This window comes from Buteo buteo, chromosome 9 (assembly GCF_964188355.1).
Source record: "Buteo buteo chromosome 9, bButBut1.hap1.1, whole genome shotgun sequence".
Taxonomy (NCBI): domain Eukaryota; kingdom Metazoa; phylum Chordata; class Aves; order Accipitriformes; family Accipitridae; genus Buteo; species Buteo buteo.
This window is the reverse complement of record NC_134179.1, coordinates 46,285,233-46,299,475: the sequence shown is the minus strand read 5'-3', so window position 1 is coordinate 46,299,475 and position 14,243 is coordinate 46,285,233. Positions and strand designations below refer to the sequence as shown.

The 14,243-nt window shown below is 71.1% G+C and overlaps 2 protein-coding genes across 3 annotated transcripts; both read left to right on the top strand.

Annotated features, from left to right (window-relative positions):
- The first annotated feature begins 1,455 nt into the window (after window positions 1-1,455).
- On the top strand, window positions 1,456-3,608 carry CCR10 (C-C motif chemokine receptor 10). Its single transcript, XM_075036956.1, has 2 exons — window positions 1,456-1,467; window positions 2,526-3,608. Exons 1-2 carry the CDS (start codon window positions 1,456-1,458, stop codon window positions 3,606-3,608), a joined length of 1,095 nt encoding a protein of 364 aa, XP_074893057.1.
- Window positions 3,609-6,392: 2,784 nt separating this feature from the next.
- PLEKHH3 (pleckstrin homology, MyTH4 and FERM domain containing H3) lies at window positions 6,393-14,078 on the top strand. 2 transcript variants are annotated; one of them, XM_075036606.1, is made up of 13 exons: window positions 6,394-6,653; window positions 9,027-9,082; window positions 9,759-9,847; window positions 10,067-10,261; window positions 10,463-10,620; window positions 10,767-10,890; window positions 11,042-11,339; window positions 11,448-11,655; window positions 11,894-12,030; window positions 12,156-12,276; window positions 12,370-12,819; window positions 12,892-13,083; window positions 13,180-14,078. In XM_075036606.1, the coding sequence occupies exons 1-13, from the start codon at window positions 6,501-6,503 to the stop codon at window positions 13,360-13,362; spliced, it is 2,364 nt and encodes a 787-aa protein (XP_074892707.1). In that variant the 5' UTR covers window positions 6,394-6,500; the 3' UTR covers window positions 13,363-14,078. The 2 variants fall into 2 exon arrangements, with proteins under 2 accessions (XP_074892706.1, XP_074892707.1); XM_075036605.1 differs by having other exon boundaries at window positions 6,393-6,653; window positions 12,370-13,083.
- The last annotated feature ends 165 nt before the right edge of the window (window positions 14,079-14,243 follow it).

Below are 14,243 nucleotides of genomic sequence, written 5' to 3'. Positions count from 1 at the left end.
ACCAGGAGTTCTGCTACCAGGAGCTGGAGCTGTGTGCCAGGGCCATGGGCGCCAGCTTTCCTGTCCCCCAGACCCTCATAGCACGTGCAGGTCCATCCCCAGGAGAGGCACAGCCCCACCTGGCCTTATCCTGACACTCCAGAGGTGCTGCCTGCTCCAGCCACAGCCCCATGTCCCGTCCCTGTGCTGGGTCAGGTCTGTGACAGCCCCAGCAGGGGCACGCAGGGTCCCTGCTGTGCACCCATAGCTGGCCGTAGGGCCAGCATTTGCCCCAGGACCCTCCACCCTCCCCTTCCCCCAGGATGCAGGATGGCCCCCCCGAGCCAGCACAGAGTGGAGGTCTGCAGCCAGCGTCCTTGTGCTGCAGGAAGAGCAGGGGAAGGGGAGACACCCTCCAGCAAAGAGCCCTGGGGACACCCCGGGGCCCAAGGGCCAGGCTGCCTCTGCCCAGATGCTCTCCAGCCAGGCTGCAGCAGTTCCATGGTCCCGCCACGCCACCGGTGCTGGCAGCGAGCTCCCAGGGCTGGCAGGGATCCTGCCTGCTCCCCACGCCTGGCTGGAGGCAGCAGGAGGGCCGAGGGCAGAGCTGGGATAAGCCACAGCAAAGACGGCTGTAGCAGGGAGAAAGGGGGATTGAGGGATTACCGCAGCAAACAGCCTAAACCCAATTAAAGCCGGGGATCAATTTTCTCCCCCCTGGGGAGAGGAAAGTGGGGCCTCTGCCCCACAGAAACTAATCTGCCTCTTAATGAGGAGTTGGAAATTTTCTTGTCAACAACCAGCAACACGCCTGCCCAGCGCCACAGGGGTGCGGGGGCACAGAGGTATGGGGTTGTGGGGGTGCAGAGGCACAGGGGTGCAGTGCAGGGCTGGGACCCCTGAGCGAGGGGGGCACCCTGCACCAGCAACCGCCCCAGTTCCTGGAACCACCACACTTCCCATCTGGACTGTTCCTGGACCGGACGCGGCTCTGCTGGGCCTGCTGGACCAGTGTCCTGCCTGTGGCCCTGCTCAGCGATGGCCCACGCTCTGCTCCTTGGCCCTCTTGCCTCCAGTCTCCCCTCTTCCTCTGCAGAAGCAGTCCCTGTGGGGCAGGAGCCGCAAACAGCCCCAGGGCGGGCTGGGGTCTCCTGCATGTGCTGGGTGCCCTCAGCCAGACCCTGGTCCCCCCGGCTGGGCGCTGCCGGGCTTGTCCCCCAGCCCTGCGTGACAGGGGCTGAGCAGAGCTGCTATTTCTGTCCCTGGCGCGCAGATGCTAGCCACAAAATAAAACATGCAGGACAGGCTTCGGAGTGGGGTCGCATCTGCCTCCTCGCCTTCTTCCCCTGGGGCTGGGCTTGTGCTCTGCACCACTCTCAGTATCAGGAGAGGCACGTGGTCAAACCACAGGTTGCAAAGCGCTGAGACACCAGCAGCTCCAGACCCACTGGCAAGGGGGAAATGTCCCACCACGCGATGCAGGAGCAGGTGAGGGGGCGCTGGGTGAGGGGTTCGCTGGAGGGTCAGGCAGGGATCCCCCCCTCGCTGGCGTTTCTTGTTGCTTTTAAATGGTTCTGAGCTGTGTGGGTTTGGGCTGAAAGACAAAGCCCCAGAGAACGCAGGGCAGCACCTGGTGCTCCAGGTCCCTGGGGCCCGGAGCAGGGAAGGGGCTGGGGGAGCTGATGGGAAGTCAGCCTGCTCTGGCACTGGGTTCAGATCCCACCTGCATCCCCGAAGTGGGTGGGGGGATTGGACCAAGCCGCCTGGGCTCGCTGGCAGGAGCCAGAGGGGAACTGCTGTCGTGAGGCTGCTCTGAGTGAGAGCCATGCTGGTTCCTGACTTCCGTGGCAATGGGGTCCTGGCTGTTCACTGCCAGGCTGCTGAACTGTCCCTCCACCCCAGAGCAGGGCTGAGAGGCCAGGAGCTGGGAGCACTGTGCACAGCTGCCTGCGACCTGTGCAAGGCAATGGGATGCCCTGGGACCTCCCTGACTGGGAACAGGACCATGCAGTGTGGGGCTGTGCTGGCACTAGGTCCCCCAGGTGGTGCATGGGGGGGGGGGGGTGCTTTGGACACGTCCCCAAGGGTGTGCGTGGGGACCTGCCCAAAGCACCCACCTGCAGATGCCGGCATTGAGCCCTGAGGCCTGGCTGCACAGGGCGACTGGGGCCATGGGCTGGGTGCTGAGCCCCAGGGGACATCAGGAGCAGGTCCCCCACAGCAGACGCACAGTTAGTTTGTGGGACATGGTGTTGTGCTGGGACCGCTATGGCTGGGGTCACGTCTCCCCACCAGTTCTGTGCCGCAGGCGGCTGCTCGGGAAGTGTGTGGTCGCTCTCACAATGACTGAGTGCGGCGAACCTCCCACTGCCTCGGAGTGGGTGTGAGACAGAAAACACCCCGAGTGTGGGGTCCAGGGCCGTGGCACGCCCGGGGCTCCCCGCAGCGGGGCTGGGTGGAGGAGGGCTGCCCTGGGTGCGGTGCACTGTACGCTGCGGCCAGGCTGATGCCTCCGAGCATCCCTCACTCAGCCTCCCTCTGTGCAGGCGACCCCCAGCCCCGTCTCAATGGAGCTGACCGCCACCACTGACTTCTACCCCTGGGAGGATGGGTACTCATGGGAGGACGGCATGCTGCCCGAGCTCTGTGACAAGCAGGCAGTGCAGGGCTTCGCCCGCACCTACCAGCCTGCCGTCTACCTGCTGCTCTCACTGCTGGGCACAGTGGGGAATGGGCTGGTGCTGCTCACGCACACCCGCTACCGCCAGGCACACAGCATCACCGACGTCTGCCTCCTGCACCTTGCCCTGTCTGACCTCCTGCTGCTCCTGACGCTGCCCTTCGCCATCACCGACACGCTGCAGGGCTGGTCCACAGGCACGGCCACCTGCAAGGCGCTGCAGGGCCTCTACGCCCTCAACTTCTACAGCGGCTTCCTCTTCCTCACCTGCATCAGCGTGGACCGCTACGTGGCCATCGTGCGGGTGCCGGCTGCCTGCCGCCTGCGCCCACGGGCTCGCCGCCACGGTTGGCTGACGGTGGGGCTGGCCTGGCTGCTGGCCATGCTACTGGCGCTGCCCCAGTTCATCTACAGCCAAGCGGAGCAGCACCAGGACCTCCGGATCTGTCACGTCGTCTTCCCCCGCGCGGTCTCGCGGGCGGCCCGGGGGGCCACCAACCTGGTGCAGGTCGTGCTGGGCTTCGCGGTGCCCTTCCTGGTGATGGCGAGCTGCTACGCGGCCATAGCCCGAACTCTGCTGGCGGCCCGCGGCGCCCAGCCCCACCGGGCGCTACGGGTGCTGCTGGCCCTCGTGCTGGTTTTTGTGGCCCTGCAGCTGCCCCACAGCCTGATGGTGCTGCTGGACGCGGCCGAGCTGCTGGCCAGCTGGGAGGTGAGCTGTGCCCAGAGCCGCCGCAAGGACCTGGCACTGCTGGTCACCGGCGGGCTGGCGTACCTGCGCTGCTGCCTCAACCCCCTGCTCTACGCCTTCCTGGGCCAGCGCTTCCGCCGGGAGCTGTGGCTCCTGGCCAGTGATGCCAGGTGCGTGGGGCCCCTCGAGCCACGCTGCCCCAGCTGCCCCAGTCCCCGCCAGCGGACATCACTCTCCACCTGCCAGGACGTGGTGTAGGGACACGGCGCCCGTGGCCGGGGCAGGGACCGGCCCCCCGGGGACAGCCTCCTCCGTGCACGGACCTGCCCCGGGCCCCGGCAGAGCGGCCTGGCAGGGCCAGCGCCGGACAACCCGCACGGTGCCCGCACACGCGTGGGCAGAGTGAGCCCCGCAGCGCCCGCGCGCACCGCGAGCGCCTCTGCTGCCCCGCGAACGGCCGGGCCGGCGGCACCGTGCAATGTCACGCGTGATCTGCGGGGGGGCGTGCAATGTCACGCGTGATCTGGGGGGGCGGGGCGGTGCCGGCGAGCTCGGCACGGTGGGTGCACGCAGCGGGGCCCGGGCAGCTGGTTCCCACCCTCACAATAAACCCCGGTTGAGCCCCGCTGGGCGAGCGCCGTCTCCGTGCGGGCCGGGGCTGCCGGGGGGGGGCGGTTTGCTGGGCCGGGGCCGGGGAGCAGGGAGCCGGGGGGCGGCCCCGCGCCTGCCCCTGCCCACCGGCGCTGGCCGGGGGATGCCTGCAGGCGGCAGCAGAACGCCGCGCTTCCCGCCGTCCGCTGCCCGTCCCCTGCCTGCCCCTGCCTGTGCCCTGCCTGTCCCTGCCGGCCCCTGCCTGGGCTCCCCCGGACACGGGGCGGGCGCCCAGCCGGGGCTCCGGCAGGCGGGGAGCGGGCGGGGGACAGGCTGGGGACGGAGGGACCGGGCCGGGGAGCGGGGGCTCCGCGGGGGCGTGCGGGGGGGCGACGGCCCGGGGACCGGCACCGGCACCACGGCGGCTCCGGGGCGGGGTGGGGGCATCTCCGGGCCCGGGCCCGGCAGCCCCAGCCCCGCGGTGCCCCCGGCCTGGCCTGGGCAGTCGGAGGGGGCGGCTAGGGGCAGGAGCGGGGGTCACCCCCCCCCCAGCACAGCACAGCCCCTGGCCGAGGCGGCAGCAGAGACGAGGCCACCGTCCCCCGCTGGCAGGGTGCCAGAGGGGACTGGGAGTCCCCGGGGTTGGTGACAGCAGAGGCCCCCCTGGAAAAACCTGCCCTGGGTCCGGCTGGAAACCCCCTCCCGGGGCGGGGTGGTCGGAAGGGCCAGGGGGACTTTCCTCCCTGCTCCTCACCTCCCCCACGAGCTCCTCTGCCCTGGCAAATCCCGGCCCAGCGGCTCCCACCTCCCACGGGGCCAGGGCACTGCCGCTGGCACTGTCACGGCCCAGACACCCTCGCCCCCCCAGGGCTGGCACCGTGCCGAGCGGCACAGGGCCAGGGGCTGGCAACGCCTGGGGCTGTGCAGCAGCCCCCCACACTGGGCCTGGCTGAAGAAGCGCTCCGGGGTCCCAGGAGCAGAATGGTGCCTGGCTGTGGTGCAGCTGCTCATGGGGTCTCCACAGCAGAGCTGGATGTGCGGGGAAGCACCTCCTGGTTCTGCCAGGGCTGGAAGCTGCTTCCCACTCGCCCCCAGGCTCCTGCTCAGGCTTAGCCCAGTGCTGAGTGGGAGAAGCCATCCTGGACACTTCATCTACTGCTGGGCCCAGAACGCAATTACCGCTGACTCAGGAGCTGCAGCTGCATCCCCACGCAGCAGCCGCAGAGCCAGGGTGATGGGCCCCCGGCCCCCACAGCCCTCCGCTGACCCTGCCACTGGCAGGGAGCAAGGGCCGGATTTGGGCAGTACCTGGCCCAGCAGCACAGCTGCCCCCGCTCCCTGCCTGGCCTGCGGCCTCGGGTGGCCTCGCTCCCTTCCTCCGCTGGCCCTATGGCAGTGCCGGGGTTGGCCCCAGAACCAGCCCCACAGTCGTGCCTGGGGCTGCCCCACAGCTGTGCCACCATCTCCCCGCGTTGCCCAGCCCCACGCTGGTTCCTTCCCACCCCATGGCTGGCGGGCTCAGCGCCGGTGCCCATGCCTGCCCCAGCTGCCCTGCCGGCCCCACAGCAGGGCTCAGCCCCCGGCGCAGGCCCGGCGCTGGCTGCGTGGGAGGAGAGCTGGCAGCCGGCGCTTCCTGCGTGCGCATCCCAGCTCCACGGGCTCCCAGAGACAGTGTTGACCCAACAGCTGTAGCAAAGCCAGAGCTGCGGCTGATGTGCTTAACCCCTTCTGGGGCTCCAGGAGTGGGGCCGGGGCGTGGGCACCGCCACGGCACCCACGGCTCGAGAGTGCTGCGGACCCTCTGCCGCCGGGCAGGGCCCAGGGCTGAGCCGAGCCGCGCCGCTTCGCTGCGGCACCGGGTGTGACCCCGCCACGAGCCCCCTCTGCCAGCCCCTCGCGTGGGAAGGCGCCACGAGGCCCGGCAGGACAGGCCTGCCCGAGCACGGCGCCCTCCTGCCCGCGGAGCCCCTGCCTGCACCGGCAGCCCGTGGTGCTGCCCGCCGGCACACGGCTCGGCACCGCGCCGGGCTGAGCCGCCTTCCCGGGTCGGGCGTTGGCGCTGCAGCGCGGAGGGGCTGGGGCAGCACGTGGCGCCGGTGCCGCGGGGCGGCTCGACGCCGTGGCCAGCGAAACCCCGGGGCTGCTGGAACCAGCGCGCTCCGCCTGGCACGGGGCCTGTGCCCGGTGCCGGTGGGCTGCACGCGGTGCCGGCGCCCACGCCGGGTGCGGGCGGTGGCCGGCGCGCCGTGCCGGCGGTGGCTCCGGTAGCACCGGCCCCGTCGCAGCCCGGCCGTGCGGCGCCCCCGGAGCTCCCCCCGTTCGGCGCGCGCGCCCCCGGCCGGCACATGACGCAAGCGGCGGCCCCGCCGCCCCGGGCGTGCTGGCTCCGCCCCGGGCCGCGCGCGGCGATTGGCGGGGGCCGGTGACGCGCCGGGTCCGGCCCGCCCGGGGCGGCGGCGGGGCCGGTCCCGGCGGCGGCGGCGGCGGCGGCGGCGGCCGGTGCGCGGCGCGGGCGGGCCGGTCCCGTCCCGTCCCGTCCCGTCCGGTGCCGGCGCGGCGATGCCGTTCCCGGGCGGGCTGTGGTGGCTGCTGTGCTGCCGGCAGGGCTTCACGCTGCTGCGGCGGGACTACGGCGAGGCGGACCGGGAGGCGGACGGCGAGGCCGAAGAGGAGGAGGAGGCGTCCTTCGAGCTCCGCGCCCAGGGAGACCAGGTGGGGCCGGCACCGGCTCCGGGACGGGCACCGGAGCCGCGGCTGGGCACGGCGCGGCGGCACCGGCGGTGCGCGGCTCCTCCCGCCCGGCTCTGCCCCGCTCGGCGCGGCCGTCCGGCACCGGGCCCCGCGCTCGGCGGCGCTGCCCCGGCCCGGCCCGGTCCCCGTCGCCCCGGCGAGCCCCGCCGCCGCCTGCCCGGGCACGTCCCCGCCGGTGCCGCCGCCCGGGCTGCCCTTGGCGCGTCCCCGCCGCCGGCTGGGGGGGTCCCCGCGGGGCGCGGAGGGGGCGTGGGGGGGGGGGGTGTCGGCCCGGGGGAGCCGCTGCCCCGGGGCAGCCTCCGGGCGGGCGTTGGGGGTCCCGGAGCCCGCAGGGCAGAGCCGAGGGGTGCAGGGGCCGCTGCCGGCGGGATCCCGGGATGCCGCGGTGACGGGAACCGGGCGCCCGTCGGGTGCTGGGGTGCAGCCGAAGCCGAGGCGCTGCAAGGCCGGCGGGCCAGCGGAGCCGCCAGTGGAGCTGCCTGCGGTGCCGGGTGCTGCCCTGCCCGCACTGCCCTGCCTTTGCCTGCTCCTCGGGGCAGGAGCCGTGGGGCTGGCGGTGCCAGATCCCGCACCGGGGCTGTACCTGCCCTGTGCCTCTGCCGAGGTCGGGTTGGCCGAGGTGCGAAGGGACCGGCCACGGCTCTGCACAGGCCTGCCGGAGCAGGCCGGGACTGTTCCCGGCAGCCAGCGCCTGGGGAGCACGTGCCGGGCGCGGGGAGCAGGCCTGGATCTCCCCGCTCCGGCTGCTTCCTCTGTTTAGGGAAGCTGAGCGGCGGAAACCGGCGCTTCCTCCGGCTGGGCTGCGTGGAGGACGGCTGATAGCGCGGGGCGGCGGGGGAACCCCGGCTCCCAGGGGTTCCTCCTGCCGGTCCCGGCTGCCTTCTGCACCCGGAGCCACGGGGCCATGTCCCTGCCCGGAGGGGACATGGGGGGTGGTGGCAGCCCCATCCCACTTGCTGCAGCACCTCTCTCCCTGCCCGCTTCAGGGTCTGCAGCGCGGCCCTGCTGCTGCTGGGCTGCCCTGGCTGTGCGGGGCTGGGGGTGGCCCTGAGCCCCCCCCACTGGCTGTCCCCTGGCAGCAGGTCCCCTTCCAGCAGAGCCCGCCCCAGGGGACGGCGGGCAGCGGGAACAGTGGCAGAGCTGGAGCTGGGCACCGGTGGCAATGCCAAGGGCACGGCAATGGCAGGAGCCATCTTTGGGATTCCTGTGTCCCATGGGCCACGGTAGCTCCGGAGGTCCAGCCTGGCGTGGGCGGCTGTGACGCCAGCTCTCCAGGGAGCCTTTCTCTGTGGCCGGGGGGTCCTTGGAAACCCGCAGTGCTGGCCACCCCTTCCTGGGAGCGTGGGAGCAGCTACCCCGGCCCTGCTGCCGTGGCTCCTCTCCTGTTTATTTATATCCCCGAGAAGGAGCTGGCCGCCACCGCCGCCTCCTCCTCCCGCGGGTGAGGAGCTGGGCACCGTCTCCGTGCCCACAGCTGTGCAGGAGTGCGCAGGGCCCTCCCCGGCCTCAGCAGCAGGACGGTCGCTGGAGGAGCTGGCCCCGTGCACAGGCGCCGGCGTTGCGCGACAGGTGCCCTTAATGCCACGGGTCAACGGCACCCGGCCCTGCCCCGCGGCGCAGCCGTACCTGCAGCAGCTCCCCCCTCCCCGCCACTATTTTTAGCAGCCGTCTCTTTTTCTTGGCGTTTCGTGGCGTGCTCTGGCCTGTCGCACCTCCAGCTGCCCCGATGGGCTGCAGCTGGCAGGAGCGCCCATGCATCTCCCAGGGCACCATCCGCCGGCGCTGCCACATCCCCGCACCCTGCTCTGCTGGGGCACCCTGCCCAACCCGGTGCCTGCCCGTGCCTGGGCTCTGCCTCGTGTCCCAGCACGTGTGCCAGGGTCATCATGTGAGTGGCACCGTCCACGTCAAGTTGCGCTGCGCGAGGAGGAACCGGTCCCCATCCCGCTGCAGGGCCAGGGACTTCCCTGTGCCGTGTCCCACCGCCGCAGGCAGGAAGTCAGCGGCCCCATTACAATGGGACTTTGTGCCGTAAGCGTATTACTCAGCACTGACCTTGTGCAATTCTGCACGGTATTCAGCCTGCCAGGTCAACTGAGGACACACAGCCAGCATGCCCGGCGGCTGCCCCCGCGCCCCCGGGGTGCCCCAGCTGCAGCCCTGGCTCCTGCCACGGCTGTGGGGGCACCGGGGCTCCCTGCCCTGTGGCAGCAGGATGCAAGCCTGTCCTTCTGGGCCTGGCACTGGGCTGGCGAGGAGGCGAGCAGTCGCTGGGGGGATGTTCGGGGGTGCCAGGCGGTGACTGTGGGTCTGAGACATCTCCTTCTTCCCCAGGGGTCCCTGGAGGTGAGCCTGAGCCAGCCCACCCGCAGCAGCAGTGGCTCGGAGCGGTGAGTGAAACCCTGCCTCTGGCCCGCTGGACATCCCGTCACGTCCCTCGCGTGGTGCTGTGGGAGCTGGGGTCCTGGCACGCGGTGGGAAGATGCGCTGGTGCCGTTGTGCGCCGTACCATCCTGCCCATGGGGCCGGCACCACGCTGTGCCCATCTATCGGCTAGAGCAGAGGATGGCACAGCCGGGACTGCTGCACTCCGTCCCCATCCCTGGTGCATCCTTGGGCACGTCTCCATCCCTCTGCCATGCCAGATGGCTTGGCTGCCACACACTTAGCCAATGGGGGCTGCGCATGGCTCCTCCTGGGCCAGGAGGCTCTGCCGGACCGTGTCCCCAGCAGAGGCCATGCCTTGGGGCAGTGTGTGCCCGGGGCGATGGGGTGCCGGGGCACAGGGGCCTGCTTGCTCCCCGTCCTCTCTGTGCCGACGCTGCTGCCAACATTCCTTCCTGGTTGTTCATTTTCCGAATTCCTTGGCAGGGCCGTGACTGCAAACAGCTTATTTTTAGCCAGGGTCATCTGCACCCGATGGCTCTGCTGCGTTCCCACCATGGGGTTGTGGGGTGCCTGGAGCCCCTCAGGACCCGGCTCACCCCAGCCCTCGGGCCAGGTCCCCACTCGGGGGCCATGGGAGGCTCCCGCAGGCGCCCAAGCTCAGCCCCGTGTCGTCCCCAGGTCCCTGCTCGTTGCGGAGGAGATGCGCAGCCTCATCGTGGAGAAGGGCCCAGGGCCAGTGGAGGATGACCCCGACGCTCTTGTGAAAGGTGGGCACAACGGGGCTGGGGCACTGGGGCCTCTGCCTCTGGAGTAGCTGGGGCAAAGCCAGGGCTGGCAGGATCGTGCCCTGAGCGTGGCTGGATCCTGCCCCAGAGGGGCAGGGGGCACCGGCTGGGCTGGCAGGGAGCGGGCAGACCCTGCCCTGCACCGGAGAGCCAGTGGGGCAGATGGTGCCGGTGGCAGGGGCTGAGGCTTCCCCTTCCCAGGCTGGCTGCAGCGGGAGGTGCGGGGTGGTGTGAAGACCCCCTGGATCCGGCCTCGGAAGTACTGGTTCGTGCTGACTCCCGACTCCCTGGACTACTACAGCAGCAATGAGAAGGGGGCCCGGCGGCTGGGCTCCCTCGTGCTCACCAGCCTCTGCTCTGTGCTGTGGCCGGACAAGCAGACCTACAAGGAGACGGGTAAGGTGCCGGCACCCCTCAGTTGGGCTGCACCTTTGCAGCCCCTCGTGCCCTGCGTCGCCCTCCCAGCCCCAGGAGGAGGCCTTCATCGCCCGCAGGAGGGGCTGTGCTGAGCCCCGGGGTGCCGAGTGGCCCAGCTGGGGCGGGGGTCCTTGGGCAAGGGTGCCGGTGGGCAGCGGGTGAGCTGTCTGTCCCTTGCAGGCTACTGGAGCGTGACAGTGTTTGGCAGGAAGCATTGCTACCGCCTGTACACGGAGCACCTGAACGAGGCCGTGCACTGGGTGTGTGCGGTGCAGAAGGTCATTGACAGCAAAGCACCCGTCCAGACACCCACCCAACTGCTCATGCGTGACGTTGAGGTGAGCCCATGGCACAGGGCTGCTTGCGCCTGCAGCGGTTGGCAGAGCCGGGACCGGGACGGACGGTCGGGGCCTTGCCTGCCCTGGTGCAGGTGCCTGTGCCGGGCAGCCCCTCGGCAGCTGCTGCCATCCCTTCGCCCTCCCAGGAGAACTGCGGCAGCCCCGAGGTCCTGGAGCAGATCTACCGCTGCAACCCGATCCTGCGCTACACCAGCAGCCCCCTCTACGCTCCCCTGCTGCCATTCCCTTACGGCAGCCTGGACCAAAGCGGTGAGGGATGGGCGCGGGGATGCAAAACCTGGTCCCACGACCCCAGCTGGCGGGCGCGATGGTGGGCTGGGGGCTGCGCAGGGTGGGCAGGTGCTGGGCTGGGCCCCCTGGGAAAGCCCACGGGACTGTTAACCCCCATCCTGTCCTGCAGCCCCTGGCCCCCGCAGCTACACCACGCTGCGCGACGAGGCTGTGAAGCTCTTCAACTCACTGCAGCAGCTGGAGTCGGAGCGGGACCCAGTGCCGCTGATGCAGGGCGTCCTGCAGACCTGCCTGGACCTGCCGCCGCTGGTGGACGAGATCTACTGCCAGCTGGTGAAGCAGACCACGGAGCCGCCGGCGCCGGGCGGGCAGGGCGACCTGCACTACTGGCAGCTGCTCACCTGCATGAGCTGCACCTTCCTGCCCTCCCCGCCCATCCTGCGCTTCCTGCACTTCCACCTGGACAGGCAAGTGCCGGCGGAATTCCTGGGCACCAGCTGCGGGCAGGGAGCTCGCTGGGTGCCGGGACCCCCATCGGGTCAGTGCCGCTGTGACGGTCCTGGGATCTCTTGCAGGACAGAGAGCCGGTTCCCTGCCTCGGAGATGGCCAAGTACGCCTGCTTTATCCGGGAGGCGCTGGGGAAGACAAAGGGGCGGGAGTGCGTGCCCTCCCTGGAGGAGATCCTGGTGCTGATGCGGCGGCAGGAGATGATCTGCACCGTGCACTGCCCAGGGGCGCCCGCCTGCAGCGTGGCCATCAGCTCCCACACCACGGCCGAGGAGGTGAGGGGCCACGTCCGTGCCGGGCAGGGGGCTCGGGACATTTCGGCACATGGGGCTGGGTGGGCAGCGTGCCGTGGGAGGCGAGGGGCTCCTGTGGGTCTCTCCCAGCTGAGCCGCAGTGGAGAGGGGCTGGGGCCACTCGCCTTTGCCCGCCGTGACCTGTCTGTGTCCCTTTGCAGCCCTGAGCGCCGCGGCCAGGGACGCGCAGTCATCGTCGGTTGCCTTTGTCTCGCCCCAGGTGGCCCGGGAGCTGGTGTCACGCCTGGGGCTGTCCCAGAGCCCCAACCTCTTTGCCCTCTACGAGCAGTCCCGGCGGCGGGAGCAGCCCGTGGGCAGTGCCACGCTGCTGGCTGATGTCCTCACCAAGTTTGAAAAGTAAATGTCCCGCTCTACTGCCTATGGGGGAGAGGGGCCGGGGAGTCACAGGCGGGAGGGGACGGTGTGGGGGTGCCTCCCCCCACCTGCCCCCACGCTGATGGGGCCGGTCCCTTCTGCCGCAGCCTGGCCGGGGAGGAGCAGGAGCAGGACCCGCCGTGCCGGCTCTGCTTCAAGCACTACGGCTTCCTGGACACGGACAACGTCCCGCGCGACAGCCTGGAGTTCGCCCTCCTCTTCGAGCAGGTGAGAGCCATACCGGGCCGGCTGTGCCGTGCCACGCCGGGGTGGCCGTGCCGCGGTGGCCGTGCCGCGCCGGCTCACCCCGCCCTCCCGCAGGCGCACGAGATGGTGCTGCGGGGCTACGTGCCCACGTCGGAGGAGACGCTGCAGACGCTGGCGGCGCTGCGCCTGCAGAGCCTCAACAGCGACTTCTCCACCCACGCCCCATTCCCGCGCCTGGAGGAGCTCTTCCCGCCCCACGTGCTGCACGCCCGCCTGCCGGCCCCCCGCCGCCGGCCCCCCACCAAGTGCCGGGGGGCCCGGCTGCGCGCGGGGCTGCTGGCCGGCGGGCTCTGGGGCCAGGCGCTGGCCAAGCAGCGGGCGGAGCGGGACCAGCGCCTGCGGGGCCGCCTGCGAGAGGAGGGGGCCAGCACCATGGCCGCCATCGTGGAGAAGTGGAAGCTGCTGCAGGGCATGGGCCGGCCCGAGGCCATGGCTGCCTACGTGGCGCTGGTGCGGGAGTGGCCCGGCTTCGGCTCCACGCTCTTCGACGTCGACCTGCGCGCGGTGAGGCCCCGGGGGCGCGGGGGCGGCGGGCGGCCCTGGCGGCGGGCGGCACTGACGGCCCTCTCCCCGCAGAGCCCGGTGGGAGCTGGGGCCCAGCGGCTGTGGCTGGGCATCGGGGCCAAGGCCGTCTCGCTCTACAAGCCGGGGGAGCCCGAGCCCTTGGACAGCTTCTGCTATGGCCGCATCTCCTCCTTCGGCGCCTCCGACAGCAGCACCTTCCGCCTCTCTGTGGAGGACCGGGATCTGCTCTTTGAGACCTCCCAGGTAAGGGGCAGCCGTCCCTCCGTTCCTTCTTCCCTCCAGGGGCTCCGGCGTGCCGGGCGCCCCGGGCTGAGCCAGCGTGTCCCCTCTGCCCCGCAGGTGGACGAGATCGCCCAGCTCCTCAACACGTACCTCGCCTCCGCGGGTGCCCGGCAGCCGCCCCGGCCCCAGGAGTCGGCCACCAGCCCCCCCGCCTCGGACCCCGCCACGCTGCCCCAGGGGCTCTGCCCCGCAGCCGGGCCCTGGCAGCACCGGCCGCCGGTGGGCTCCTTCCACAGCTAGCCCGGCGGCCAGTGGCGGCCACACGGGGTGCTCCTGATGGATGGCACGGTGGGGGGCAGCTGGCCCGGCAGTGGGCAGTGAGCGGCAGGTCAGTGCTGGTCCCCAGCCACTCCCCCGGAGCAGGGGGACAGGGGCTCGTGCTCTCCACGCCGCTGTTGCCTTTCTGGTTATTTCCTTAATTTATTTCGAGACGCCCACACCCCCCACGTCTCCCAGCACTTTCCCTGGAGGGCAGCGGGGCCGCCATGCCGCGGACCCCCCCCCATGCTGCCCCCAGGCCTGTCCCCGTCCCTGTCCCTTGTATCCCGGTGCCTTTCCCTTCAGCACTTGTGCTGCCTGGCAGCTCTGCCGGTACCCTGGCTCCTGCTGCCCTGGGGGCTTTGCCTGGGGCACAGGGTGCTGGGCAGTGGTGCTGTGCCACCGTCTGTCCATCTGCTGAACCCACCCCTCCTGGAAAGCTGCGGGCGGCTTTTGGCCTAGCTGCCTTGGGGACCAGCAGGCTCCTCGCGGCCGAGTCCTGCTGCTTCGCGGTGGCCCCGTGGCAGAGCTTGTGGTGCAGGGGTGGCCGGTGGTGGCGTGGCGGCTGGTACGGCTGGGGCTTGGCCCCTCAATGTTGCCTCTGTAAAGTTTGTCAGTTCTGTGTTGGGGGGGGGGGGTTGATTTGTTTGTTTTTCTAAATAAATGCACAAAGGAATGGCTGGGCCTCCTGTCCTGGAGCTCGGGCCCGTGGTGGGAGGCAGGGACAGTCAGATCCCCGGGGCAGCGAGTGCAGCGGGGCCTGGGACAGGCAGTGGCGGCGGGGAGGAGCAGTACAGCATGTCCTTGGGGGCAGGGACCGCCGTCCCTCCGGCCAGCGCCAGCAGCCAGGCTGCTTGCTGCGC